General features: G+C 51.6%; 1 protein-coding gene across 4 annotated transcripts in view; it reads right to left on the bottom strand.

Annotated features, from left to right (window-relative positions):
* The window catches only part of ANKS1A (ankyrin repeat and sterile alpha motif domain containing 1A), a gene marked incomplete at its 5' end in the record, with an annotated part of 138,199 nt that overhangs the window by 48,877 nt on the left and 62,489 nt on the right, over positions 1-26,833 (bottom strand). For 3 of the 4 annotated variants that reach the window (XM_080938032.1, XM_080938029.1, XM_080938030.1), the window contains 8 exons: positions 554-1,140; positions 10,761-10,866; positions 15,020-15,112; positions 18,292-18,497; positions 20,883-20,984; positions 21,083-21,184; positions 21,452-21,527; positions 22,202-22,498. In XM_080938032.1, coding sequence (XP_080794158.1) covers positions 554-1,140; positions 10,761-10,866; positions 15,020-15,112; positions 18,292-18,497; positions 20,883-20,984; positions 21,083-21,184; positions 21,452-21,527; positions 22,202-22,498 — 1,569 coding nt within the window. The remainder of the gene's footprint in view (positions 1-553; positions 1,141-10,760; positions 10,867-15,019; positions 15,113-18,291; positions 18,498-20,882; positions 20,985-21,082; positions 21,185-21,451; positions 21,528-22,201; positions 22,499-26,833) is intronic. The other variant, XM_080938031.1, reaches the window with a different exon arrangement.

Genomic DNA, 26,833 nt, shown 5'->3' with positions numbered 1-26,833 from the left:
TCACACCAGTCTTTGCTTTTTGAATTTGCAAAGCCTCTGCCTTACCAAGCTGGGAATGTGGGATGGGCGGCACACATCTGCTGGGATAGGCTTCTGGGTCTCAAGAACATGGCAAGAATAGCCGTGAGGAACCCAGAATAGAGCCCTTCCCCTGGAGCCCTCTCAGCACCTTCTTCCCAACATCCCTATTCCTGTCCCACCTGCTGCCCGGCTAAGCCTGGTTTCCCTCTGCCTCTGCAAGGACTCACAGGAAGTGCCATAGCTTTCCGAAGTAACTTCAGGCAGATGGGTTCCAAATGTTTCCAAACACATGTCATTTCTAGGAACCGTCCCTCCCTCAGCCCTGCTCTGCTAGGCCTCCACCCTCAGGCTTAACTATTTGGGGACCTGTCCTCTGGGTCGTGGGTTCTCATCAGAAATGTTCTCGGCGCAGTGCTCAGGACGGGGCAGCTCTGGTCCGGATCCTGGTCCCAGAAGCCAGTACTCGGGGAGTTAGGGTGGGTTACAGCCAGGTCAGCTAGGCGCAAGCTCTCTGAGGTCATGAGAGACTTACCTCATCCCACTCTGAGGCAAAGGAAGGTGACTTCTCCAGCCTCTTCTTCCCGATGCTGCAGTTGGACAAGGACTCGCTGCGACTCCCCATTGTGGCGTCCTCCGTCGGGGAGCAGGTCAGGAGGTCAGAGTCAGACTTAGACAAACTGCGGCTGAGTTTGAGCTCAGCTTTGGGCTTGCTGATGGGAGGGGCTCTGCTTCTGGACCCGTTCCTGTCTTCTTCTTCCTCAGCGCCAGCAGGGTGCAGAGGTGCTGTGTGGGTCAACGTGTTGAGGTATGTTCCGCTGGCCAGGGCTGTCAGGCCTGCCGGCAAGCCCACCCTCTTGCTTTGGTCCAGAACGCCAGGCTGCGGGGCTCCAGTGCCTTGCAAGCCCGGCTCCTCCAGCTGCATGCTGGCCTCGTGGCAGGCGTCCTGCTGGGAGGACTCAGGGTGGTTCTGGCTGGGGACAGTAAGCAGCTGGAAAGGGTCCTGTCCCACCTCACACACTGGGGAGGAGCCGTGGAGGAGACCTGAGAACTGTTCCGGGACCTGCCCGTCCTGCCCCTCCACAGAGTCCTGGCTCCGGCTGCCGCAGCTCTGCCTGTGGTCTTAGAGTGGACAAAGAAATAAAAAATTAAACGTGGCAAAATTCAACAGAATTCCTATGCAGCGCTCGGTGGCAGAGCAGAGTTCACAATTGAGAGGCAGAGAGAGGCTGGATGGGCTGAGAGGAAAGGAGAGAGCAGGGAGAGAAGCAGTTTCATATTGTTCACGTTCAGTTTGTACCTAAAGTCAGAGCGTTTATGAAATCCCAAACACTGGCCTGGTTAATGCTGTCTGGCAGCCATCCCTCTGGTAGGTCTCTGTTAACGTTAACTACTAGACCTTGCTATATAAGGCGGGGAGAGGCACTGACTACAGACAGAAAGGACACGGGTAAGGACGGAGTCAGGACAGAATGAGGGACAGCAGGAGTGTACCAGAGAGTGACTCCCGGGACTCTGGATACATTTCCATGAAGGCTCAGTGTTATTTAGAGCCACCCGCCAGCCCTGCCCGCCCTCCCTTCCTCTGGCAAGCATCGACTTGGGGAAAAGGGAGGTCACGACCGCAACCTGTGACTTCTGGAGTTCCTTAACTGAAAGTGCAAAACAAAACCGCCGGCAAGTAAGGGCTTCCTTTCTCCTCCGGGCCGCTCAGATCCACATCCACGCCTAGCCCGTCAGTCCTTCCGCAGGAACAGACTTTTCCTTTTTTTTTTTTTTTTTTTTTTTGAGAATGTGTGCGCCTCCCTGCTGCCAAGGCTCCCAGCTGCTCTTATTTGTTTAAGTTTAACCTTAGCTGATCCACTGGAAAAGGAAACAGTCTAGTTTGTCAAGCCAGGAGACAGCTGCTGCTCTCTAGAAAGCTCTCTTACACCCTAGAGATCTGACACTGTTAGTTCCTGAGGCTATTACTGCATTTAAAGCCTTCTGCTCTGAAGGAGCATAAATAATCAGCCAAGTCCACTTCTCCCACCAGTGCCCCCCCCCGCCCCCAGGACAGCCTGTGGGGACTCAGTCCTTGTGCAGATTCTGCTGGTGCCATCCACAGAAGCAACAGCACACCTCAGGTCCCATCCCGAAGCTTATGTCCAGGCATCCTGTCTCTATAGGTGGTGTACTCTACAGGCACAGAATCAAACAACTCCCTGATCTGTCCAAACTGCACAAGAACTGTTCGTGAGGCTGGAGATCCACCAAACCGAGCGTGTGGCTCCAGCGCTTCCACAAAGGAGCCATCTGTGGCTCTGGCATGGTGTGTTCTGCCCAAGGAGGTTGGGCAAACTTTCACAGGACGAGGTACTGGCTTTGTTCCTCTCTAGCTGTGTGGCCTTAGCTGTGGTAACATCTTGCTGAACATCGCCCTTTAAAACAGCAGGCTGAACTGCACAATGCTTAAAAATCCCTTTACTGCCATGACAGTGAGGAGAAACCCAGTCCCAAGTGCACCCCTCCCCCACCATCTCTTGTACACTATCACACAATGGGCATCTGGGGAGAAGGGGTGAAAGGTGATACGCATGAGGTGCTAACGTAGCTGACACAGGGAGATGTCAGGGTCTCACAGTGCTGCTGCCTCTGAGAACGCCTCTGCCAACCAATGGACCAATGATGACCAGCTCACCCCAGGTACCTGGCACCCGGGCAGGTCTGCAGGACAGAAGTGTGGCAGCCAATTTCCTCACTATGGCTCTGAGCCAATGGGGGAAGCCAGGAGTAGAACTCTGAGCCCTCTGGAACTTTAACTCTCTAATCCTACAACACAGATCCTGAGCAGTAGACGAGGCGTAAACATCTCAAAGGAGTTCTCCAGAGAGAGGGGGGGGAGGGGGGAGAGAGGGGGGAGAGAGAGAGAGCACCAGTGAGAGCGAGTTCTAGTCAATGTAACTGGGGCCTGAGTAAGTCATAACTTTACAGCTTCTATGACAATGGGCAGCCAGAACAAAGCTGCCCGTGACTCTGTGTGTTGAGGCCACAGAGAAGGTAACACATGACAACCTAATGGAGGCTCAGGATGGCAGTGCCATCCCCGGAAAGGCTCACAGCAGTAGAAGCTGCACCTGTCCATGGCTCCTCCTGCAGACACTCAGGAAGGGGCCTGGGTGACAGGGGCACAGGCCCTAGCTCCTCTCCGCTCCCAGGTTCACAGTTAACCATTTGTAGGCAGTTAGGAAGCGACAGAAGGAAAACTCCGCAGCCCAGAACTGAGGCCTGCTTGGCTCACCCTGACTGGTAGGTCTCAAAACCCAAGTCAGAGAATGTTCTGGCTGCTTTCTGGGAGCTGACAATGGAGGCCTTCAAACAGCAACACATTCATGCCAGCCCTCAATAAAGAAAGGGAGGCAGATGCCAAGAGTTCGGCCCCAGAGAGATGCCAGGGAAAAGCAGTGGGCGAAGAGAAGAGGTGGGGGTCTGTGCAGGACGAAGATCTGTGGATGGAGGAAGTTCTGTGAGTCACAGAAGGTACAACTTGAAAATGGTCACAGTTATTCGAGTTTCCCTGGGAAAGACATAAGTGCTTGAGGAGCCCATTGAACCACAAGAACTTTACTGTGTCTGTTTGCCCTTTTTGTGTACTGAGATGGGGGTCTTGCTAGGTCGCCCTGGCTAGCTTAGAACTCTGTAGTCCAGGCTGCCTCCTGCTACTCAGTGCTGAATCACAGCCTGCTGCTGCTGTGCTCATGGGCTTCCAATAATCGAGCACAATGCCCATCCCTAAAACTGTACCTAACCTCGATGCGGCGGCTTAAGAGGCTTTTCTATTGCTAGAAGAAAACACCATGACCAAAGCAGCTAGCAGGAGCAGCTGGGGTCTCACACTGTGAACCATGAGTATGAAGCTGAACTGGAGATGGGGTGAAACTTTCAAAGCTCTTCCCTAAAGCCACACCTCCTCCATGTGGCCACACCTCCTCCATGTGGCCACACCTCCTCCATGTGGCCACACCTCCTCCATGTGGCCACACCTCCTCCATGTGGCCACACCTCCTGATCTTCCCAAACAGTGCTACCAACGGGGACCAAGGTCTCAACCGTTCAAGGCTATGAAGAACATCTCATTCAAACCACCACATGGCTCAAATCTATAATTCAATTCGGGATTCTGAGGCAGGAGGACTGCTCTGAATTCCAGACCAGTCAGACTACATAGCAAGAACCTTTCTCAAAAAAGCAAGAAAGGAACATAATGCAGGGGTTGCACATGTGCCACAGTGCCTGGCTCTTGATGGTTTCCTTCTGTTCAGGTAGAACAGGTATTAACATAATACAGACTCATGAACGAGACCCTGAACATATTATTTGATCTCTTTGCCCATTATCATTACAACTTTATGAACTGCTGAGAGAGCTGAACTGTGGATAGGGAGTGATTAGGTCCATGCCTAGGACACACCATGCTCGGAGGAGATGCTAACACTGTCTATCCACCAACACAGTTCCACTGTGAGATGGATCTCTCCATGATGGAGGAAGAAGCAGAGATGTAAAAGGAAGTCTAAAGCCTGAAACTCAGAGGCAACACCAAGCGGTCGGCCACATGTCCTCCATGACTCTAAGTGTGTGCGTGCATCTCTGCCTTCAGGGGCATGCCCCGGTAATATACAGATGAAGGAGCCATGCCTGGCTCAATGCAGGAAAAAGAAGGCAAGTTGAGAAATGCAATGCAAAGATGGACCAATGCTCTGAGGAAGGTCAAGTGTGACTGGGATGAGTTGGGAGCTTCCCAAGTGGTGGACTCTGACCTGGGCGTGGGATGAAGGGAGGCCAAGGTTAGAGAGAGGCAGGCTCGTGCCCAGAAGGGAGACAGCCAAATCCTGCCCAGAGCTTGCAGAGGAGCAGAGAGCAGAGCCCCACCCCCACCCCAGTCCTTCAGGAGACAGGATCTGCACAGGGGAGTCGAGGCTGCCTCTCCCTTCCCACACTCAAGCTCATGCTCTGCCTCCCAGGACAGCAGACTAATTCCCAGCATGGCCCTCATTCTGGTGTTGGTGTCCCTTCCCTTGAGGGCTGTGGAGGCAAGGGGTCTTCTGTGCTGCACGTTAAATACCCTGATGCTTTGCAGGGGTCTCAAGGACCCCTAGTCTTCAGCCTCTAGCTCGGTGTCATTGGACACTGTGCTAGCTGGGCTTGCATGCTCATTTTCCTGTGCGTCTCTGACCAGGGCTTTCCAGCCATCTGGGATAAAGGGTGCTGTTGTGGGTAGTTTCACTCTGCAGTCCAGGCTGATGTGGAACTTGTGACCGTCTTGTCCTGGCGCCCCACAACTAGCTTTTAAAGCTGTTTTGTTTTGTTTTTGTTTTTTTAAATTTGCCACCTCTTCAGTGTAACTCCACCATTGAAGAGACACACTGAGCTTTTGGGGACTGCCTTCCCAGTGCTCCCTTCTCGAGCCAGCGGCCGGAAAGTGAGTAGCCACCTGGGAAGTGAGTAACAGGTCCTGAAAACACCTTTCACCCGCCTGTGCTCTCCTCTGCAGGTCACGGAGCCCCCTGGATCTTCAGTTTCTCTCCCCATCACCAGAACCAAGCTTTCGGGCATAGTAGACATAGTTACCCAGAAACTCGGTCCTGGCTTTCCCAAGTGCCCACTTCTGCTGGTTATGTAATATTCTCTCAGCCAAGCTGGAAACCTCAGCACCGCCCTCAGCACCCAGCCCTTGCTCATCCACCCCTGGCCGCACCTCTGTCGTCCGACCCTCAGACTTGTCCCACTCCTTCCTTCTCCCCTAACTTCCTCCTGTCGCTCTGGGATAGGCTCTAATTACCACCAGAGACTCATGAAGGTTCCTGGCTGCAAATTATTCCTGCCTCTGTCCAGCCTGTCCCAAGCTCAGACTCCCAAATTCTACCCTTTTGTGTGGCTCCTAGGCTGTCACCCTACTCCAGAAGCTCCAACAATACCACTCTGTCTCTGGAATAAAGAGTGACAATTGAGACCCAACACTCTATGACAAGTTCTCTTTGTTCCAGCCAAACTGGAGTCTGGCCCCGTGCCAGGCTTCTCCCACCTCTTCCCTCCACCCACGGTTGTGCGCCACACCCTTGCCTGGAACCTCTGGTCATCGCCCTCCCCAGTCTTTGCCTATCACATTGAAGTCTCTATTTCAGGGCTTGGCTCAGACACTCTCTTCATAGGGATATCTCTGATTTCTTATGTGAATAAATCTGTCTCACTTTTGAACATCAAACTGCTTCTTTAAAACCACTTTCATGTGATCTTAACATATTCTGATCCCTTTTACCTTTCAACTATTTTCTGTATTTATCATGTATATGTGTGTGTGTGTGTGTGTGTGTGTGTGTATGTGTGTGTGTGTTCTAAGCAGCAGAGGGAGGCGGCCAGAAGCCTGGCTTTGTCAGGAGCCTAAGTCAGAGGCAGGGGAGAAGGTGGTGCCCCATGAGACTCAACTGCCAAACTGTCTGTTCACAAAGTCACAAAGGCTGCAAGCTTCTGCCATGAAAAACCAGCCTGGACCTTCAGGTAGGGAGAAGGGACTGAGGACCGACCGGCGCTATTTTCTCTTTCTGAAATCTGAGTGAGGGGACTTTCCTGCTCAGCACTGCAGACAGAGAACAGGCCCTCCCTCCAAGAGGAGCAAAGTCTTCTTACTCAAGTGCATGCATGGATCTCGGGAGCATAACCTCAACTCCATCTACAAAGTCTGGGAAATCTGAGTGCACTGTGTGGCTGTGAGGATCACACCTACTGGCTACTCTCCTGGAACGCTGCCACTGCAACTCTGAGTGGTCACACACCCGGGACGTCCAGTGCGCAGACCCAGACACTAATGGGGAAGCCGGCTGCACCAACAGAAATGACAGCCCCGATGGCCCTGACAGAGCACCCCTACCTTGCTGACAACTATGGTAACGGCCTGTGGTCCTGGAGACTTTTGGGGGACATGCATTTTCTGCCTGATGGATCTGCTAACGTGTTCTCTGGTGGCTGGTGTTTCCATTCTGTGGATGTGACCTACATTTCTGGTGGGAATCCTTCTGTGCCACGGCAGGCTCGGAGCTCCTGCTCTCCAAGACGAGGGTCGGTTTTAGGCAAGCTGCGATCCTTTGTGGTTCAAATTGTCCCAGACACAGGGCCATTTCTGTTTGTGCAGTCTGTGCTTCCCGAAGTGTCTGACTCAGGGGCCAGCCCCCAGGGACAGTGGCACTCCACTTATTACGCATGATTCGTAATCACCGAATGTCAGGCTGCCTCACAGTTCCTGACCCCACTCCCACGTGGGGCCAAGTCTGTCACTGACTTTCCTCTTCCCATCCTTCAGATACAGTGTAACAGCTGCAAGGAAGCCTTTCTCCTGCCACCATTGTCTTGTTCTTTTTGAGATGGGGAAAGTGTTCATGGTGTTATGTCTGGGATGCTCTTGAACTCCCAGACTTAAAAGACCCTCTGTCCTCTGCCCTCCAAAGGATGGGACTACAGTGTGTGTGCACTTCCTCACCCAGACACCATTAATTTTAACGTAAAAAAGGAAAACTGACCAAAAAAGAAAGTCATGTCTGCGTGCTTGGCATCTCCATGTGGGTGTAGGTGCTCAAAAGAGCCAGCAGAGGGTCCTGCATCCCTGAACTGGGTAACATGGCTGTAAGCAGACTGATGACTCGTGTTGCTAACATCACAGTGACAGTGCATTGTGGGGTGGGCACAGTCCAGATGAGTGTGAGTGTGTGTGTGAGTGTGTGTGTGTGAGTATGAGTGTGTGTGTGTGTGAGAGTGTGAGTGTGTGTGAGTGTGTGTGTGAGAGTGTGAGTGTGTGTGTTAGAGTGTGTGTGTTAGAGTGTGTGTGTGTGTGAGAGTGTGAGTGTGTGTGAGAGTATGAGTGAGTGTGTGTGTGAGTGAGTGTGTGTGTGAGTGAGTGTGTGTGAGTGTGTGTGTGAGTGAGTGTGTGTGAGTGTGTATGTGTGTGAGTGTGTGTGAGAGTGTGTGTGTGTGAGAGTGTATGTGTGAGAGAGTATGAGTGTGTGTGTGAGAGTGTGAGTGTGTGAGAATGTGAGTGTGTGTGAGTGTGAATGTGTGTGAGTGTGTGTGAAAGTATGAGTGTGTGTGTGAGAGAGTGTGAGTGTATGTGTGTGTACGGCATGCCTGCAGAATACAACAGAGATGCACCGGTGGAGAATGAGAACTGAGAGATGGGCTCTTCGGCCGTGACTGAGGAGGAAACTGGCTCCGTGGTCTTCAGACGAATGCAGTATAGGAAGCAGATTCTCGGGGTGGCTTGTCACATGTGATTCTATGCTGTGTTAAATGAAGTCTGACTACCTACCTCACAGCCACTACTGCGTGGAGACAGCAATGGAGGAACGGGTCACGCTCACACAACTCAGAACAAAGACAGGAAAAGCCTTAGCATACCATCTCTATTCTTGAAATGTTTGTTTTTGTCCCTTTTTAGTAAGTATATACCAGTATAATTAACAAGGCCATTCAAAAGCACCTCCTGTTCCACCCCACACTATAGACTGTCATCAATGCTGACATAGACATGATCTTTGGAAAACATCAGTTAGTTCTTAAAGGCTGCATACAAAGCTGACATTACTGAGAAAGGAAAAAGGATTTATCCAGTAGCTCTGGAGGCCACTGACTGCCTAAGCTCTGGGCTGGCGGTTTCTGCTCCCTGACAGGACACACAGGGCTTCTGAGAAACAGTGAGTCCAGAAAGTTCCAGTGAGCCAGGCCAAAGTGCTAGCCTGGGCTAGGTTGCCGGCAGTAAGCCATGACAAAGGGCTAGCCTGTAGGCTGGGCACACACACACTATGGTTCAACTAAACACCACCACAGTACTCAGTCACAACAAATAGGACAGAACAGCAAGGAGCAGAGGAACAAGTGTGAGATTTTAAGTCCTCTTTCAAAGCTCTCAGGAGCTGGGAGAATTCCTGAGCTTGAGACAGGAAAGTTTCACCAGGGACACCTGGCAGCCAGGAGATAGCCCCTCTGTCAACCTTCCCTTTCCTTGAACTGCTGGGCAGGCTATGTATGTATGGTCATTCCACACGCAGCCCGTAAAACAAACACCCTCTTTCTTCAAGAAGCACCATCTTCAAAAGTACTGGCCTGTTTCACCAAAGTTAATGTTCATGAACTTTTAGAAAGGGGCTCACACTGTAGCCCCACCTAGCCTTCAACTCTGGAACTTTATAGTAATCCCTCTGCCTCAGTCTCCAGAGCACCAGGATTACATGTGTAAACAGCTATGCATGGCTCCTGTGGTTTCGGACTCCAGAGCAGGCACCAGAGCCTTGCCTGCTCTAAATTAAGAATACACCCACTAAGACACCAGAGCCTCCTGAACCATGGGACTCAGGACCAACCCACACTCAGACCCAGTGTGAGCGTGGATGGAAATCAAGACCCTGGTTCTGAAAATAAACATCGGGACTAGGGAACCGAATGCTTAAGATGCTTGTGGAAAAAGAGTAGCCTTGACGAAGGCAATGCAGTGAAGGAAAGGTGCTCTGAGAAAGCGCACAACTTAGAGCTAACCATTTCTAGAAAAAGGTGCATAAAAAAAAAAAAAAACAAAAACAAAAACAAAAACAAAAAACAAAACCCTGGGGCTGGAGAGATTGTTCAGTTAGTGATGTGTGCTCTGTGAGCACGGGACCCAAGCTACAATCTTGAGCGTCCACCTAGAAAACGCCAAGTGTGGTGTGTGCAGCTATAGCACCAACCAGGGATGGGAGAACACAGCCAGGGAACCTCTTGTCTCAAATTGGAAGGTAGATCAGGCATGGTGGCACAGGCCTTTAATCCAGTACTCAAGAGAGGCAGAGGCAGGGGGATGTCTGTGTGCTTGTGCTAGAGGTCACCCTGGTCAACATAGAAGTTTCAGGGTATCCTGGGAAGTAATTATATCAATAAATCAGAAACAACTGAGGAAGACACTTGACACCAACCTCTAGTCTCTGCAACCAGACCTATATATTCATGTACATGCAGGAACACCCCACACACATCCATAGACACATGCACACACACACATGCAAACATCTCACACACACACACACACACACACACACACACACACACACACATACGACTTATGACGTTGTGAGCTTATCCACCAGAAAAGAAAAGACAAACTGAACTTCTCCAAAATTAAGATCTCAAAAGCCACTATAAAAATGGCCATAAATTTGGGAGAGAAGTACATTTGATAAAGAAGTTGTCAGTGGGGTGTGGTGCCACAGGTCTGTGAACTCTTTTTATGGCTAACAGAACCAACAGGAGACATGAGGCATGCACGGCGGAGGGCCTCATAGCTCCAGGGAGCTGGAGAGGCAGGATCTGCAGACACCACCCTCCAGCCTGCTTGGTGCCCTTGCTCACTCCCTCTGCAGCGCCAGAACATACACTCAGAAGCACAGGCAGGCCAAAGTGCCGTAGCCTGACACGACCCTAACAAAGGACACACTGTCCTGGTCAGGTCTTCTAGCTAGCACGGCAGGCTCCGGCCAGTCTCCACAGAGGTTGCTGCCCTGTGCCCCTGCTCACGCAGCTGTCCACTGGGTCCCCTGCCGCGCGTGTGGGACGGTTGCCTCTCTGCCCATTTAAAGGCATGATCCAGGTCTTGGATGAGAATGAGCACAAGGCCCTCGCCACCCCAGACTCAGCAATCCCCAGCTGCAGCGCATCCTCTCCTGTGCCGCGGAGTGAGCCAGGCATACCTTCAGTCCTCCCATCTGTGGTCCCCAGCTTCTTGGTTTCTGCTGTGAGCAGCAGCTCATATGGATGCTCCTCTTCTTCCTGGATTCGGGGTCTCACAGACAGGCCCTACGAGACAAAAACACCCAGAATATGTTGTGCACAGAGACAGGTGGTTCGCAGGAGAGCTGGTCCTTGCTGCCTCGCACAGCGGGGCACAGAGGGTGGGGAGCTGGGCATCCTGTGAATGCTAAGGTGCTTGTCTAGCTCCTCACCCCACTCTGTCATCGCCCAGAGGCTGACACACTGGAAGCTTGATGTCCAGGGCATGGAGGATGGGACACAGACCATGAAGGAGGGGGCCATCCCTGAGGATGGCTTCAGGTGTCATCATGTAAGCCTGGCCCCCCATGCTCACTGCCCGCGCACTGTCCACTGCCACATACTCCCCAAGCTGGGATGCAGCTCAGACTCCCTCACCGAGAGCTAATGAGCAGACGGAGCTGCTTCAGCCTGGCTTTGTGGCATTCCAAACTGTGAGCCAAATAAGTCTGTATAAAGTACCCAGACTTGGAGGGTTTGTCAAAGCAACAGAAAAACCTAAAACAATTTCCGTATATGAAATCTCCACAATCTGATTAAACCATTCTTTTCTTCTTTTTGCCCCATTCTATCCTTCAAAAAGAGATAAAAGCTAAGCCTCTCTTCCTTCCCTCTTCCTCTTCTAGTGTTTTCTGCGGAGACTACTTGCCTGGCAGTTGTTTCTTAGGCTGCACCAGAACTTACCCTTTCTCCATGCTCCTTCTCTTACATGCACACACCCTACCCAGCAGCCAGTCCCCACCTAGGATCCCTAAAGCTAGCTTCCTACCATGTTATCAGGTGACTTCAGATCACCTCCTCACTCCAACCATCTTGAGAGTCGGCAACTAGAGGAGGGTTTCTGTGGGCAAGAGCAGCTCCACCTACTGAGACAGGCCTGATTCAAGCAGACACGCTCACCATCTGCAGGGCCTCAGTTAGGTGAGCGTCACGGGTTAGCTGTGCCACTGGAGCCAGGATGGTAAAAGCACAAGGCTGGAGACTCGGGGAGGGTGCTAGAGACCCCTGCGCTGATAGTTCTACTCGCCAGCCCTGAGCCCAGTGTGGATGAAAGGCAAGTTAAGGAAAATTATATACCAGCAATCAAGGCAGAGCACAAAACTTCCAGAGCTCAAGTGTTGGGTACAGCCTGGGAGTGAAGGGGCGGGGCCTGGGGTCCTCACTCTAACAGGTCAGCAGGTCCTATAGACACACACAGACACTTCTCATCACAACCTGGGAAAGCAACAGGTGGTGATTCACCAGAGTCCTTCTCTGTGGGGACAGCTCCCTGTGAGCACTTCTCCTGAAACTGATGTTTATCAGCAAGGCTGCCATTCTGATGGCAGAACAGTGTCTCACTCTGTGGTACACCGCAGGTACCCCCTCTGTGCAAGCCACCTGGAAGCTAATGGCTCCTTTACTCTGGGAGTCCTGGGCATCTTTATTCTTAGAAACACACTGAAGGGAACAAAGAGGGACCATTAAGGAGTTTGCATCACTGACAGGAGCTTGTGCTCGGCAGGCTTACACCATATGACCCATCAGGCAGAGCTCTGGAGTCTGATTCCCTGTGTTTGTCTCAGCAAGAGTCCTCACAGGCCTAGGCATGCCTCCCTGAACAAGAACTGGCCTGGGTGCCTAACCTACAACACAGGGCAGGACAGAAGACTTCCAGTGGTAAATCAGTTCACCCACAACGGTGGGGACACCAGTCACAGCTGGAGTACTTGGTTCTGGCCCATTCATTCATCTGTAAACTCAGCAAGCCAAGGACCTGTCCAAGGCTACCCAAAGTTCACAGCAGAGGTATGGCCATTAACCCATAATCCAGACTGGCCTCAGTCTTCCTACATCCAAGGTGGATAGCCTTCCCTGTTCAGCTGCAAAATGAGAACCACACCTGGTCCCAGACCATAAATGAGGGTGCTCCTGTCTGTCCTCTTGCTCTGGCCTGACCAAGCTATGGATTAAACCTTCAGAGCCAACAACAAACTTTTCTTCCAGCCATCCGTCCTCCTGCAGAAGCAGCCCTGTGTCAGTGACTGTGGCAGTAACTGGATTTCAACAGAAAGGATTCTGCTTTTTACTAAAGTACTCCAAAGTCTTCCTTCCCTCTTCCTCTAGGGCTGGCAATGACTCAAAGCTGAAGCCATGCACTGTTGGCTCTGTGGGAGAGGCACCGCTCGGTCACAGCGGGGTTGTGAACAACCGTCACCCAACTGTAGCTTTGGAGAATCCAGCTGGGGTGCGGGTGGCTGAGAAGCCCCATGATAGAGGAGACCATGGCTGCCCTCACAGCAGCTGGCAGACCCTCGATCGAGAGGAGTGAAAACTGTGTGTGTGTGTGTGTGTGTGTGTGTGTGTGTGTGTGCTCGAGCGCATATGTTAATCTCATGTCTGGCATCATGATGCCATCAAATACTGGGTCACATGACTGACAAATAGACAACTCTCAAGTTTGGCTTGGTTATAAAGCCTTCCTTTAGAGGTACTGGATTTAATCTTGTATCACAAACAAGATAAAATGGCCTAAGGTTTAATGACATCGGTGTCTCAGAACAATGCTTAGTTTTAAAGCTTTGAGAGAGCTGGAAACAAAGATGGTGGGGTCAGGGGTCTTGGTTATTCTGCAGACAAGCAGAGGGAAGGTCCCAGCATTCACAGCAGCTGGCTCATAAGCCTCAGTAACCCCAGTTCAGGGGATTCGATGCCCTCTTTGGCCTCTCAGGAAACCAGGCATGGGTGTGACACACAGAAAGACAGACGTGGAGGGGAAGAATGCCCACATACATAACATACTATATAGAAGTCCTGTGTGGATCATTATGAGAGCAAGGGCACAGGTCATATCTCCATACACTCAGGCACCCTCAGAACAGCAGACGGCAAGTCCAGGCTAATAGGATGCGTTTCCAAAAGATGAATCTCATACACAGAAAGATACCCCACCAGGAGACGGCCTCCACATCTGACAACCTGTGTTTAGTCCCCTGATAGACAGATGACCCCACATGCTGTAACATAATCATAAAAATCTTTAAAGTAGGCTTTTTCGGATAACCACCTCCTTCCTCCCCCCATCATACACCTCCTACATCTTCTATTTAATTTTACACACTTGATTACTTAATAAACTTATAAACAACATAAATGTATCACACAGCAAAATTAACCAGACCAAAGTCTCTATCTTTCCTAATTGTCATTTGTGACCTGTTTTATGTTTGGATACAGTCTCAACCACCAAAACTTGACAACATGGTACTGTTCACACAGTGGCAAGGACCAGGGAACTTGACACTTTGTATCAAAAGACAACAGTGAAAGTCCGGCTGTGGGACAACAGCAGACTGTGCTTCCTGTGTGGCATGGCAGGCCCACACCTGGCCTGTATGCCACAGCCGCACCACAGGTCTTTCAGGGCGAAAGGCCTGCTCCAGATTAGAGTCACATGTATGTCACAAACGTGCAGAGGAGCAATGAGAAAGTAAGAAAGTCAAGGCTAGGGATATGGCTCAAAGGGAAGAGTGCTTGCTCTTCCAGCATCAAGACCCAAGTCAGAATCCCCAGCACACACATAAAAGGCCAGGCATGGCTGTGTGGGCCTGTTCCCCAGCATTGGAGTAAGGGTTGAGGGTAGAGACAGGAAGACCCCGAGTGCTCATTGATCAACTGGCCTAGCCAAAATGGTAAGCTTCAGTTTACCCACAGACCCTCTTACATCAAGGCTGAGCGCTACAAAGGAAGAAAGCCACGGTTCAGCTCTGGCCTGAGCATGCATGGGCACATGAACCTACACTGTACTGTTATGTATATGCTGAACACTCGCACACAAATGCCACACTGCTCTTCCCTGAAAGAAAATAGGCTGGGCGCGGCTCAGGGATGGAGGGCTTGCTTGGCTTGCACAAGGCTCTGGGTTTAATCCCAGGACCGGAGAGATAGTTCAGCAGGTAAGATCACTGGCTGCTCTTCCAGACTTAAATCCCCAGGGGATCTGATGCCATCGTCTGACCTCCACAGGCACCAGGTAGGCATGTGATTATATATATGTATGTGTGTGTGTATACACACATACACGCACACATACCAAAAGAGAAAAGAGAAGCAGAGAAGGAGAAAACAAAGCCTCTTTTATGCACACTCACAACCATCTAACAAAAGGTACGTCAGTGATGGGATGACCCCCAACCTCTACCTCAGAGGCTGCCAAGGGAAAGTACTTCTTATCTACACGTTCTTCCTCCTCTTCATCAGGTGGTGGCTTTGCTGGAGGCGGTGGACGTTCCCTCTGTAGAAGAAAAATAAATATTCCACCATCTATCTTTTTCAAGTATTTGTCTTTTTGGTCTGCCCTTATTTTAGTCCTTGGAAATAAAAAGAATTACGTAAAGAATTCTCCTAGGAGACTAAAGTTGAGATCCAGTGTCTGAGCAGGTGGAGAACCCACGAATGCACAGAATTCATTCAGCCAGGCCACAGCTTCCGACGTGTGCTGCAAAGATCACAAACTCCTCCCTCCTCAACCTGGCTGTGAAGACAACAGGGTGGGCTCAGAGCTGACTTAAGACTCAGAACAGTGAAAGCGAAAACCTTTCAGTGACTTCTCTACAGAAGAGAAGAAGCTGGAGATGAAAAGGCCCAGCCTGAGAGCTCTTCTAAAGCCAAGGGTCCTGGTGAGGCAAGAGGAAAAGCAGCCAGAGATGGGACACGTGTCCTCCCTCAGACTCCAGCACAGCGCAAGTTCCTACGCATCAGTAAAAGCCCACGTCAATCTCGTTAACACCTGTGGTTGCAGCCAGGAGGCTGAGTCAGGAGGATCTCAAGCCTGGGAGTTTGAAGTTACCCTCATTCAAAACAAGCAAAACATTTCTGTTTTGTTGTTTTTGGTCTCTCACTGTGTAGCCCTGGCTGTCCTGGAAATTGCTGTGTAGACCAGATTGGCCTTACACTCACAGGGATCCTCCTGCTTCTGCCTCTGAGTGCTGGGATAAAAGGCATACGCCCACACCCAGCATATCTCTTATTTTAATCACCCCCTTCAATGATAGAATTACATGGTTATAGGGAACCCTGTTTATCCCACTGAGACAGGAGCATGGCCACTGCTCTCCTTAGGACCGGGGCTCGAAAGCTCGCCCTCAAAGGACCAAAAGCAACTATACTAGATGTCACACTCAGTTCTGCCACAGATAATAGGCAGAGGGTATGTGTGGCTAGATTTAAAAAAATAAAAAAATAAATTAACTTGATTCAAAAATTCAGGCTTCCTGTCACAGGGCTGCAGTTTGTGGACTTTACCCCACAGCAAGGGACTCGCTGAAGAGCACAAGCAAACCAAGGGTGGACAACTTCAGGAACACGTGACCCTTGATGCAAAGCGGAAGGCTGGGAGGCCATTGCACCCAAGCCTTTCCCTCTATTCCCTGTGGTGCTGGAGTGCCCAACCCTGGAGAGGGCTGGACAGAGCTGGCCCCGGCTCCACCCCAGGCTTGCAGGTCAGTTCTATGTTGCTAGTGTAGGTGAGGTTTGGGATGCTGAGTGGTAATGGTTTTCCAGAGAAATATGCTAAGGCAGCTTGTGCTGCGCTTGGCACCCAAGACCTTCTTCCTGTTCAAACATGCTTCTCTGCTCCATGGCCGCCGCCACTCCATCCTTCCTGGAGTCTCTAGAGGCAGACGACTCAACAACAATTTTTAGGGCAGCTTCACATGCTCAAGCCAGTGCTGTTTGGATTGGATTTCCCATGGGTGTGGGGCCTCACTTCCTCCGCCCTCCCTTGTTCTACAAGTGCTGGGATGGGCCTAGTCAACGCACCGTGTACAGAGGGACAAGCACAGATCCACTGTAAAGCCAGCCTGGGGATGCCAGTGTAGCAGAAAGTAAAATAAAACAGCAGAAATGGTCCATTGCAGAAGCTTCCAGACAGAGCAAGACCACTGGAGACAGGGAAGGGAACCAGAGTCCCCATGGCCTCTCCTCTCCCTGAGGTACACAGAGCAGAGTCCCCATGGCCTCTCCTCTCCCTGAGGTACACAGAGCAGAGTCCCCATGGCCTCTCCTCTCCCTGAGGTACACAGAGCAGAGTCCCCATGGCCTCTCCTCTCCCTGAGGTACACAGAGTAGAGTCCCCATGGCCTCTCCTCTCCCTGAGGTACACAGAGCAGAGTCCCCATGGCCTCTCCTCTCCCTGAGGTACAGAGACAATCTGCTACCATTGCTGTGCCATCCACTACACGAGGGTCTAGGCCACAGTGAGCAGGAGAGGTCTGAAAACAACAAGAATGGCCACAACACATGTACATTCAGATGGATGTCCTTGTTTCTGCTAAAGTAAAACCATTCCCTACAGGACCCCATGGCTTCTAGCAAAGGCACTAGCGCCCCCTACTGGGAGACACTTGCAAGCCCCACTCAAAGCAAAGCCTTGCCCACATGCGGATGCAGATAGGGAAGACTGGTAACTGTCCACAGAAACACCATTCTCAGTGTGTGTGCTCACAGTTCTTGCTAACACCTGCTCTGCCGGGCTGCCAGAAACTAGAGGGCTCATCGAAACCCACACCCAAACAGTGTGCCTGCAGCAGGGCAGAGGTCAGGGTAAGACCACCAAAAAACGTTCCACCAAGTTTTAGGCCTTTCCCAGGCCACAGTTAGAAAGGTCAAGGACCACTCTGTTCCCGCCAGAACCCAACAGGAAGGGAAGGCCAGCAGGAAAAACAACCCTCCTCCCCAAAACAAAGAAACACCAATCCCAACACATATGCCCCCAAATCTGTAAAGGTGGTTGGCACTGGGATCCTGTCAGCAGCCAGGTCAGAGGTTCACCAGGTCTGAAAACTCTTGTTAAGTGGAAATAAAGTAGGAGCAGAGCCATAAAGATGGGCCCCTGTAGGGGAGAAGGGAGAGTCAGGAGGGACTCTGGAGGCTCATGAACAAGCGCAGAAAAGAACAGGTATTAGACAAGGCCGCAGAGGGCAGGAGGGGCACACAGGAGAAACACGGTGTCACTCTCATGAGCTGAAACAGGGCTAACAAGGCACCAACAGACAGAGTGTCTAATACGAGCACCACCCGTCCACATGGCTGCTAGGGCAAGTGGGGCCCGGAACTTGTTGAAGCAACTCCGGCAGCAACAACATCTTCGATCCAAAGAGAAAACAAGCCACACACAGCAAGATCCCCACGGTTTGAGGGTTTGAGTGGTTCTGAGGCTGAACTAGAGACCAGACTTGGATTTGCTCAAGGGCAGTGAGGGATGGAGAGCCGCAAACTGGCTACGCTGAACTCGGAAACAGCAAACTTCTACTTCAGTGTGATCTGTGTTTTACCGCCCCGCAGGAGAGACTCGACGGAGCGCCCCCAACAGCAGGTGGGCTCAGGTGCTAGGCAGCAGACCTTCTCTCCCAGCACCCCCCAGTTGCCACCACAGTCCCCAGTGCCCCACAGGCTCAGGCCTGGGCCACATACAGGCCTCACTCCAGCAGCTCGCGCTCCAGTGGCCTCAGCCTCCTTGTTCACGGAGTCTCTGTCCGACGACCGCCCGCTGGCTGTGCTGTCCAAGGAATGGCAGGACACAGCGTTGTACAGCGCCTCGTAGGGCCCCTCCTCCTCAGCACGTGTGTCATGTGTGTCAAAATCAAGGGTCAGCTCAGTCACTGCCTTCTCTACATTCCCTGGAGAAGAGGACAGAGGGCAAAGGACCAGTAAGAGAGGGCAGAGCCTGTTCCTGACACTGGCCAAACGGACTTGTCGGCAATCGGAGCTCGCTCGCCCAGCACCAAGCTCCGGGAAAACCATCCCTTTGCTAAGGGGCAGGAACTGACTTCCTCTAACTCAGTACGGGGAGTGAAGCTGAGCAGCAGAGCCCTGCTCATCACGGACACATCCGAGGGTCTAGCTCCCAGCAAAGAGGAAATGACCTTAAATCACACAAGGGACTCTTCACACGTCCTCTGTAAGCTCCCTGGCATCTCAGCACCATTCGAACATAGCCTTAAAGTAGTGGTTTTTGTTTCTTGTTCTCTTCTAAGGCATGGTCTCACTCTGTAGCCCTGGATATCCTGTGACTATGTAGACCAGGTTAGCCCTAGCCTTAAACTCACAGGGATCTGTCTGCCTCTGCTTCCCAAGTGCTGGGATTACAAGTGTATGCTATGTCCAGCCTCCACCTTTTGGTTTTTCTTTCTGTGGTTTTGTTTGTATCTTGCACTTTAAATACTTATTTCTATGTGAGTCCACTGTCACTGCCTTCAGACACACCAGAAGAGGGCATCAGATCTCATTACAGATGGTTGTGAGCCACCATGTGGTTGCTGGGAATTGAACTCAGGACCTCTGGAAGAGCAGTCAGTGCTCTAACCACTGAGCCGTCTCTCCAGCCCCCACCGTTTGTTTTTGAGGCAGGATTTTCCTCTGAGCCCACTTTAAATGTGTTACTGAAAACTCCAAAGCCTTTCTAAGATAAGGTGCTCCGTGACTAAATGGCTTTCTCCTCAATGCTGGAATCCAACCATGACTGCAAAGTCAGAGATGGCGTCTCCAACTGAGTGGCTTGTAACTGTCACAAGTATCAGTGTGTGCTCCTTCAAAGTATCAGTGTGTGCTCCTTCAAAGTGAAGGCTCAGTGAATGATCCAGGTCAAGAAAAACGTGTGGGGGTGTGAGGCAGGGGTGTGAACTGGGGGTGAAGGGAGGGATGTGAGCTGGGGGGGTGTGAACTGGGGATGTGAGGCAGGGGTATGAGGCTGGGGGTGTGAGGCAGAAGGTGTGAGGCAGGAGGTGTGAAGTGGGGGTGTGAGGCTGGTGTCTGAACTGTGGGTGTGAGGCAGGGGTGTGAGGCTGGGGTGTGAGGCTGGGGTGTGAGGCAGGAGTGTGAACTGGGGGTGAAGGGAGGGGTGTGAGCTGGGGGGTATGAACTGGGGGTGTGAGGCAGGAGGTGTGAGGCTGGGGTGTGAGGCTGGGGTGTGAGGCTGGGGTATGAGGCAGGAGTGTGAACTGGGGTGTGAGGCTGGGGTGTGAGGCTGGGGTGTGAGGCAGGGGTGTGAGGCAGGAGTGTGAACTGGGGTGTGAGGCAGGAGTGTGAACTGGGGTGTGAGGCAGGGGTGTGAGGCAGGAGTGTGAACTGGGGTGTGAGGCGGGAGTGTGAACTGGGGTGTGAGGCAGGGGTGTGAGGCAGGAGTGTGAACTGGGGTGTGAGGCAGGGGTGTGAGGCAGGAGTGTGAACTGAGGTGTGAGGCAGGGGTGTGAGGCAGGAGTGTGAACTGGGGTGTGAGGCAGGGGTGTGAGGCAGGAGTGTGAACTGGGGTGTGAGGCAGGGGTGTGAGGCAGGAGTGTGAACTGGGGTGTGAGGCGGGAGTGTGAACTGGGGTGTGAGGCAGGGGTGTGAGGCAGGAGTGTGAACTGGGGTGTGAGGCAGGGGTGTGAGGCAGGAGTGTGAACTGAGGTGTGAGGCAGGGGTGTGAGGCAGGAGTGTGAACTGGGGTGTGAGGCAGGGGTGTGAGGCAGGAGTGTGAACTGGGGTGTGAGGCAGGGGTGTGAGGCAGGGGTGTGAGGCAGGGGTGTGAGGCTGGAGTGTGAACTGGGGTGTGAGGCAGGGGTGTGAGGCTGGGGATGGGAGGACTTGGGAACTCAGTGCAGACAGGCTGGGCCTGAGGCCATCCCCCCTTTAATGTTGCTTTACTGTTCACTACCATCTACATTTGGGGGACGCTGTCATTAGAATTTACTTTGTCATTATCATACACAGTTTTGCTTAAGGAAAAAAAAAAAAAAAGACAGGGTCTTACTGTGTGGCCCTGGCTATCCCGGAACTAACTATATAGACCAGGCCTTGAACTCACAGAGCTGTCTGCCGGTCTTTCAAGCACTGCAATTAATTAACTTTCAAGTGCCTGGTCTAATTAAGAAGGGAAAAGGGGACTGAAAGACAGAGCACACCCACAGCAAAGCTGCCTGTGCCTGCGGGCATCTTGTACCGCGTGGAGACAACTGAGTGGTCTGATCCTGACAACCCTGCAGTTACCATTTAAATGAAGGACTTCCCATTCTGGAAGATCTCACCCTGAGACTTTGGTGCTACAGCCTCTGCGCTGGAGAGGAGAGGTAGGTGGGCTGCGGAGGTCTTGTCTACTTCTTTCACGCCTTTCTTCCCAGTCATGTGATCTTGAGGGAAATTGGTAGAAAACGGAAGCTGTACTAAGCATGGTGCGTCATAGGTTAGCCACCCCTGGCCCGGGGACAGCGCAGTGTCCGCCACGCACCTTCAATCAACGCGGCTATCTGCTGGCTCTTCTGGGAAGGCAGGTCCCGGACAGTGTCGAGGGCAGTCAGGCCGCGGTTATCCTTTATGTTAACATCGATTCCTAGATGGGGCACCAGATGGACCAGGGAGGAGAGCCTGTTTAGGACAGCCTCGGAAGTCAAAGCCAAGGCTACCCCTACCTTCCAAGCAGCACAAGAGCATTCTTCACTCCCAGCCATCAATAGTCCAGTGTCCCAGGATGGAGTCACACAATCTAACCACACACACACACACACACACACACACACACACGCACGCACACACACACACACGCACGCACGGGTCTCAGACACAGCCTGGTGCATGGGATCAGCGCTGCCAGCCTCACCTGCAGCCAGCAGGATTTGCACCACATCGGTCTTGCCAAACAAAGCAGCTTCATGCAAAGCACTGCCCATCTCCGTCTGCAAGGCAAACGAGAGCGCAGCGGCGTGTCATGAGAACAGTTTGGTGTCACATGACAGACGGGACATGGACAAGAAGGGACAGCAGTTAAGCTACGTAGAGCCCCCTGGGGCGCTTCACCCTTCCAAAATTTCTTGTATGGGTTCTAAGCCCACCAAGGTCCACACAGCAAAACCTGTGTGCTATCACAGGCCAGGGACATGTGAAGTCCCACTGCTTATAGAAAGGTTGACCAGTAAAACTTGTCCACACTCCACCTTCCTGGGGAGAAGGAATCAAAGCACGTCATGGCCCAAGTGGAGAGTCAACACCAAGCCTAAGGAAGCCTGACTGTGGGAAGCCTGCCATCAGAGAGGGCTGAGTCACATGGCAGTCCAGGCTTTGGCAGTGAGTGCACGGGAAGGTAAAGGCCTTTCTGCTTTTGAGATGGCCTAGGAGCACATCTTTTCAGGGTTCCATGGCCATCTCATACCCTGAAAAGAAACAAGCAAAATCACTAGACTCACTCCACAGAGCTCATCTGCCTCTAAACCGTCAGAGCAGGACAAGGTGACACACGGAAGGAAGCACGTGAATGTGATGTGAAAGGTGCGGAACACACAGCCCAGCGGTACTGTATCGTGCCTTGCCCAAGGACTCCGTCCTTACGCCAGAGAGACGTCTGGCTTGCTACCTGGTAGTTGCTGTCCATGCCGGCGTCCAGCAGGACCTGCACCACGGCCTTGTGGCCATTCCTTGCTGCCAAGTGCAGAGGGGTGTGCTTCCTAGTGCTGCAGCTCAGGAGATTGGGGTGCGCACTCAGCAGCAGCTTCACCACCTCCAGCCGCCCGTACAGTGCCGCCAGGTCCAGAGGCGTTTCAAACTTGTTGTTGCGCATGGTGGGGTCCGTGAGCTCCTCCAGCAGGGCCTTCACTACCTCTGTGTGGCCGTACTGCGCCGCGCAGTGCAGGGCTGTCTCGTTGTCGTTGTTCTGAGGGTTAACAAGCGAATCATATCAGAAAGGCATGGGGTAGGGGACTAGTGGTCCTGCCTTGCCTGGATAATCACCCATAAAACCACTGAAATTTAAATGAGAAAAATAGCAGCAATACTTGGGACCGCATACAGCCAAAATCCGGGCACCGCCCCCAACAATCAGCCTGACCGCCCCTGCTGGCGTGGTCTGGCCGCAGTCCCTGCAGGAGGGGAGCATCCTGAACACTTGCAGTCTCTATGTGCCTTCAAGGGCATGACTCTACACAATGGAGGATAGAGGGCCTTGGCAGGCCTGTGGTAGAAGCCCGGCGTGCATGGACACCGTATCACTGGTATTGTTTCACTGTAAATTTCAACTGGTTTTATAAGTGTTTCTTTGTTCAGCCCTGTGGTCCTGATTCTGGGTTTGGTCATCATCCTTACCCTTCCACACAAGCTTTATGAAAAGAGGTTGTCATCTGTGTAGCTCGCATGCAAATCAATCAGCCAGTAGGGGGAGCAACAGAGCAGAGCACCGCAAACCACTTTCAAGGTAGCAGCCAGCAGCCATTCCCGAGGAGGAAGGCACAGGCTCAGGCCCGCAGAGGGGCGCAAAGGCCAGTGCATACAGCTTCTACTGCCTAAGGCGGGGGGGGGGGGGAGTTCTCATATAAGAAAGGGACAGTCCTGGGATCCTGGGATGCTTGGTGGGAGAGGTGCAAAATATTCCAGTGTGACACTGCCCTCCATTCAACTCATAGGCTGAGGACCCCTGATGCCAATTTAGTCTCAAGGACACAGTCTGGGGTAGAATCAGAAAACTGCTTTCTCAACTGCTGAGCACAGAGTGAGAGCCATCTCGATAACGTTCTCTGCCTGACGCAGACAGCGCTCTACAGAGCACGGGGGAGGCTCTCACCACAGTCAGCCTCCTCGGTCCACCCACTGCTCTGGGGAAGACACGGGCTTGAGAACGCCCATCCTGAGCCAATACTGTGCACCTTCCGGTAGCCACAAGTTAAAGATTAACTATGTCTACAGCTGCTTTGACCCTGTTAGTGACATTAAAAGGAGCAGAGGAGGAGTTACCCACACGTGCGTCAGTCCCATCTGCTTTGGACTACATTTTGGTTTTGTTTGTTTCATTTGTTTGTTTGTTTCCCAGCTAAACAGAAATGGGCGAGAAAGACTTGGGCTGCTGGGACCCAAGCAGCCAGTGACAGCGAAGAAATATTTAAAACCCAAACAAGAACAGAAGTTGCAGCGGGGCACATGCAGAGATGAACACACACAAATAAACAGATACGGATGAGGGAACCAGAGCGCCAGCACATTGCAGCCAGAGCAGCCAGAGGACACAGCCCTTGTTCGCCTCTGGCAACACACAGGCCCAGAGAAGAAACCTGGAGGCCGGGAGGAAGGGCAAAATCTGCACACATAGCAAATTCATGGGGCTGCCTGTGCCCAGTGGTCATGCCCACCTCCTACCAAGCTAGAGCCCAAGGCTCCTGAGCAAAGCTGTCACTTCACTTTGAGATAAAAACAGCTCTGTCACCAGAGCTGGTGGGAGCTTTTCTGGAGAGCACAATCCAAAGATGTTTAAGAGAAGTCTCTGAGTTTTCCACCTCAACTTGTGCATGACAACCAGGGCCTAGAAGTCAGCCAATTCTCATTAAAACTCCATCCATTAAAACTTGTCGACTATGAAGCAAACCATTACAGCCACGGTGCCTCCCAACATCCAGGATTCTCTCTCCTAAGTTTTGTAAAGAGTAGGATTCAGGGACTGAAAAACCATAAGCTGTAAAGACTAATCTGTCCAGGGAGGGAGGGAAGGGAAGGGAGGGAGGGAAGGGAAGGGAGACAGAGATATAAAGAACATGCTGGAAATACAGCTCAGTGGAAGAACAGGTCCTTAGCACACAATAGGCCCTGGTGTATCCCAGCAAAACAACGAAGCAGAAGGATACAGAAGTGTGCTTAGGTTTGTTTACTTGTTTTCATCACCTATTGGCTCTTACTAGGATGAAGACAGCTGTCCCAAAAAATCTTGGTCAGCCCTGGCACATGGCCTGCCTAGTGTTCAACACTATCTGACCACACCTCACTGGCACAGTGTGCAAGCATCTGAGACTGTATTGATTTTGCCAGACGTGGGCTAGTGGTTAGCTCTCATGAGTTGTTTGTGGTGACCACATCACCACAGCTGAGCACTGGCCACCACATGCTCTCCTGTTTCCTCTTGGAGCTGACAGCTGTCTGGTTAAGGAGTCCTCTGATTCATGGGCCCTCAAGAGGGGCAGTGAACCCACTGAGAGGCCCAGATATTGATCACCAGCTATGAACATCCCTCCCTTTCTTACTGAGATTCTGAACTGGGAAGGCCATGGTACAAAGCCCTTCACAACCCCCCCCCCCCCCGTTCCAAATCACTGAGAATAAGTTTTCCCTGCTACTCAGCATGTCTAAGAAAAAAAGACATTTGCAGATTCCACTGAACTTCATATATATGATTTACAGACATATGAATCCACCAGTGAGCATCCCATTACAGTCAGGCCCGGGCATGCCCTGTGGACAGAGGCCTGTGTTAAGGAGCCAAAGGTATAGCTCTCTGCAGTGTGATGTAGGTTCTAGATATGTAAGTAGGAAGAACAGCAAAACCATATGTCCAAAGTTAACATGACAGGAAAGGGAAGACTAACCCCAGGAGGGCAGAGAAGAGACCAGCTCCTTCCCGCAGTGCACAATGTAGAAAATCATGCCAGTCCAACAGGAAGAACTGTAACCAGCAGCCCAGGAACAGGTGCTGGGCAGTAATTAGTCCACTTGTTATTAGGAAAAGCACGGAAATACAAGGGAAGAGCATCTGTTCAGGTAACAGAGTGAGGACTCTTCCAGGTAGGGAGTTGGCTCAGACCAGTACATCTCAGAGAGACACATTTAGGAACTACATAGGACTTGAAATAATTGGTAACATGTCCAGCTTCAGCTTTGGCCAGGAAAACTGTTAAAGAGTCTAAACGCACATGGAAGGACACACCTATAATCCCAGCAGTCAAGAGTCTGAGATAAGAGGATGGAGGATCATGGGTTTGTGTGCTCAAGGTCAGCCTGGACTCACAGCCCAAACCTGTCTTAAAACCAGGGCTGGGATATGTTATCCAGCGGCAGATGTTTGCCTAGCAGAGTCAAGACCCTCCCCAGATCCACCTGCAGTCCCCATCCCCTAAAAAGGAAACCACCTGCAAGCACCACTGTCATCAAGGAGACAGCCAGATGCTCAGAAGGTGTCACTTCTATGGCATTCCCACCCATGTATGCACCCGAATCTAACCAGGAAAACAACAGTGTCATGATTGGTGTGTGGTAAGAAGGACAGGTAAGGGGGAGGGGCAGCAGAAAGAAGGGAGGGAAGAAGGAGGAAGGAGAAGGAAAAAGGATAAAGACTGGGCTGCAGAGATGGCTCAGCGGTTAAGAGCACTGACTGCTCTTCCAGAGGTTCTGAGTTCAAATCCCAGCAACCACATGGTGGCTCCCAACCATCTGTAATGGGATCTGATGCCCTCTTGTGGTATGTCTGATGACAGCTACAGTGTACTCATACACATAAAGAAATGAGGATTTCCTGCCGTGAGGACAAGCGGTCCACACGCACACACCATCTATCTTCAATGTTCTGAATTTAGTGACTGTATCACACAGGTCTCCTCGCTGTTTTCAGACATGGTCCTACGGTACTCCCTGGCTGGCCTGCACTCAGACTAACAGGAAGTCTTCTGTTTCAGCCTGTGGGCCAGGATTACAGGTGTGGCCCACAATGTTCAGCTTTATAAGGGAATGTCTTTGTTCTCTAATTTCCATGGAAAAGCTGTTTAATACTAAATCTAAGTTTTTAGAGCAAAGACATCAACAGCTTAATCTAAATATGTCACCAGCCAATGGCCTCAGCTGGATAGAGAGAGAGCAAAGGGAAGAATGTTCCCAGCTCTGCACAAGAAGTGTACACTGCAGTCAACAGCCTTGGTTGTGCCGAGATTCCCTCCCAGTGAAAAGTTCTTCAATAGCTGCTGGTGTTTGTTATGTAGTCAGGTCAGCTTTAAGGTTCTTCCAGCTCTGGGATGTGAATGGTCAGAAAAACTGGTCTACTCTAAACCGAGCAGGACTATACTGTTTGCTTCGCTGCAGTCAAACTGAGCAGAAGCTGTTCTGCAGCGAGGTGCATGTTTCCCACAGTTCCACCGTACCCATGGCTCATTTTTGTGTTTCCAGGCTTATGGTGACTGGTTGAAAAGAAAAGTGTTAAAAGGAAACAGGAGAGCTTGGGAGATCCAAATGTTCCCCAAATGGT

The sequence above is a fragment of the Micromys minutus genome (assembly GCF_963924665.1).
Source record: "Micromys minutus genome assembly, chromosome: 25".
Taxonomy (NCBI): Eukaryota; Metazoa; Chordata; class Mammalia; order Rodentia; family Muridae; genus Micromys; species Micromys minutus.
The sequence above is the reverse complement of the archived record's forward strand: the minus strand, read 5'-3'. Positions and strand labels throughout refer to the sequence as shown.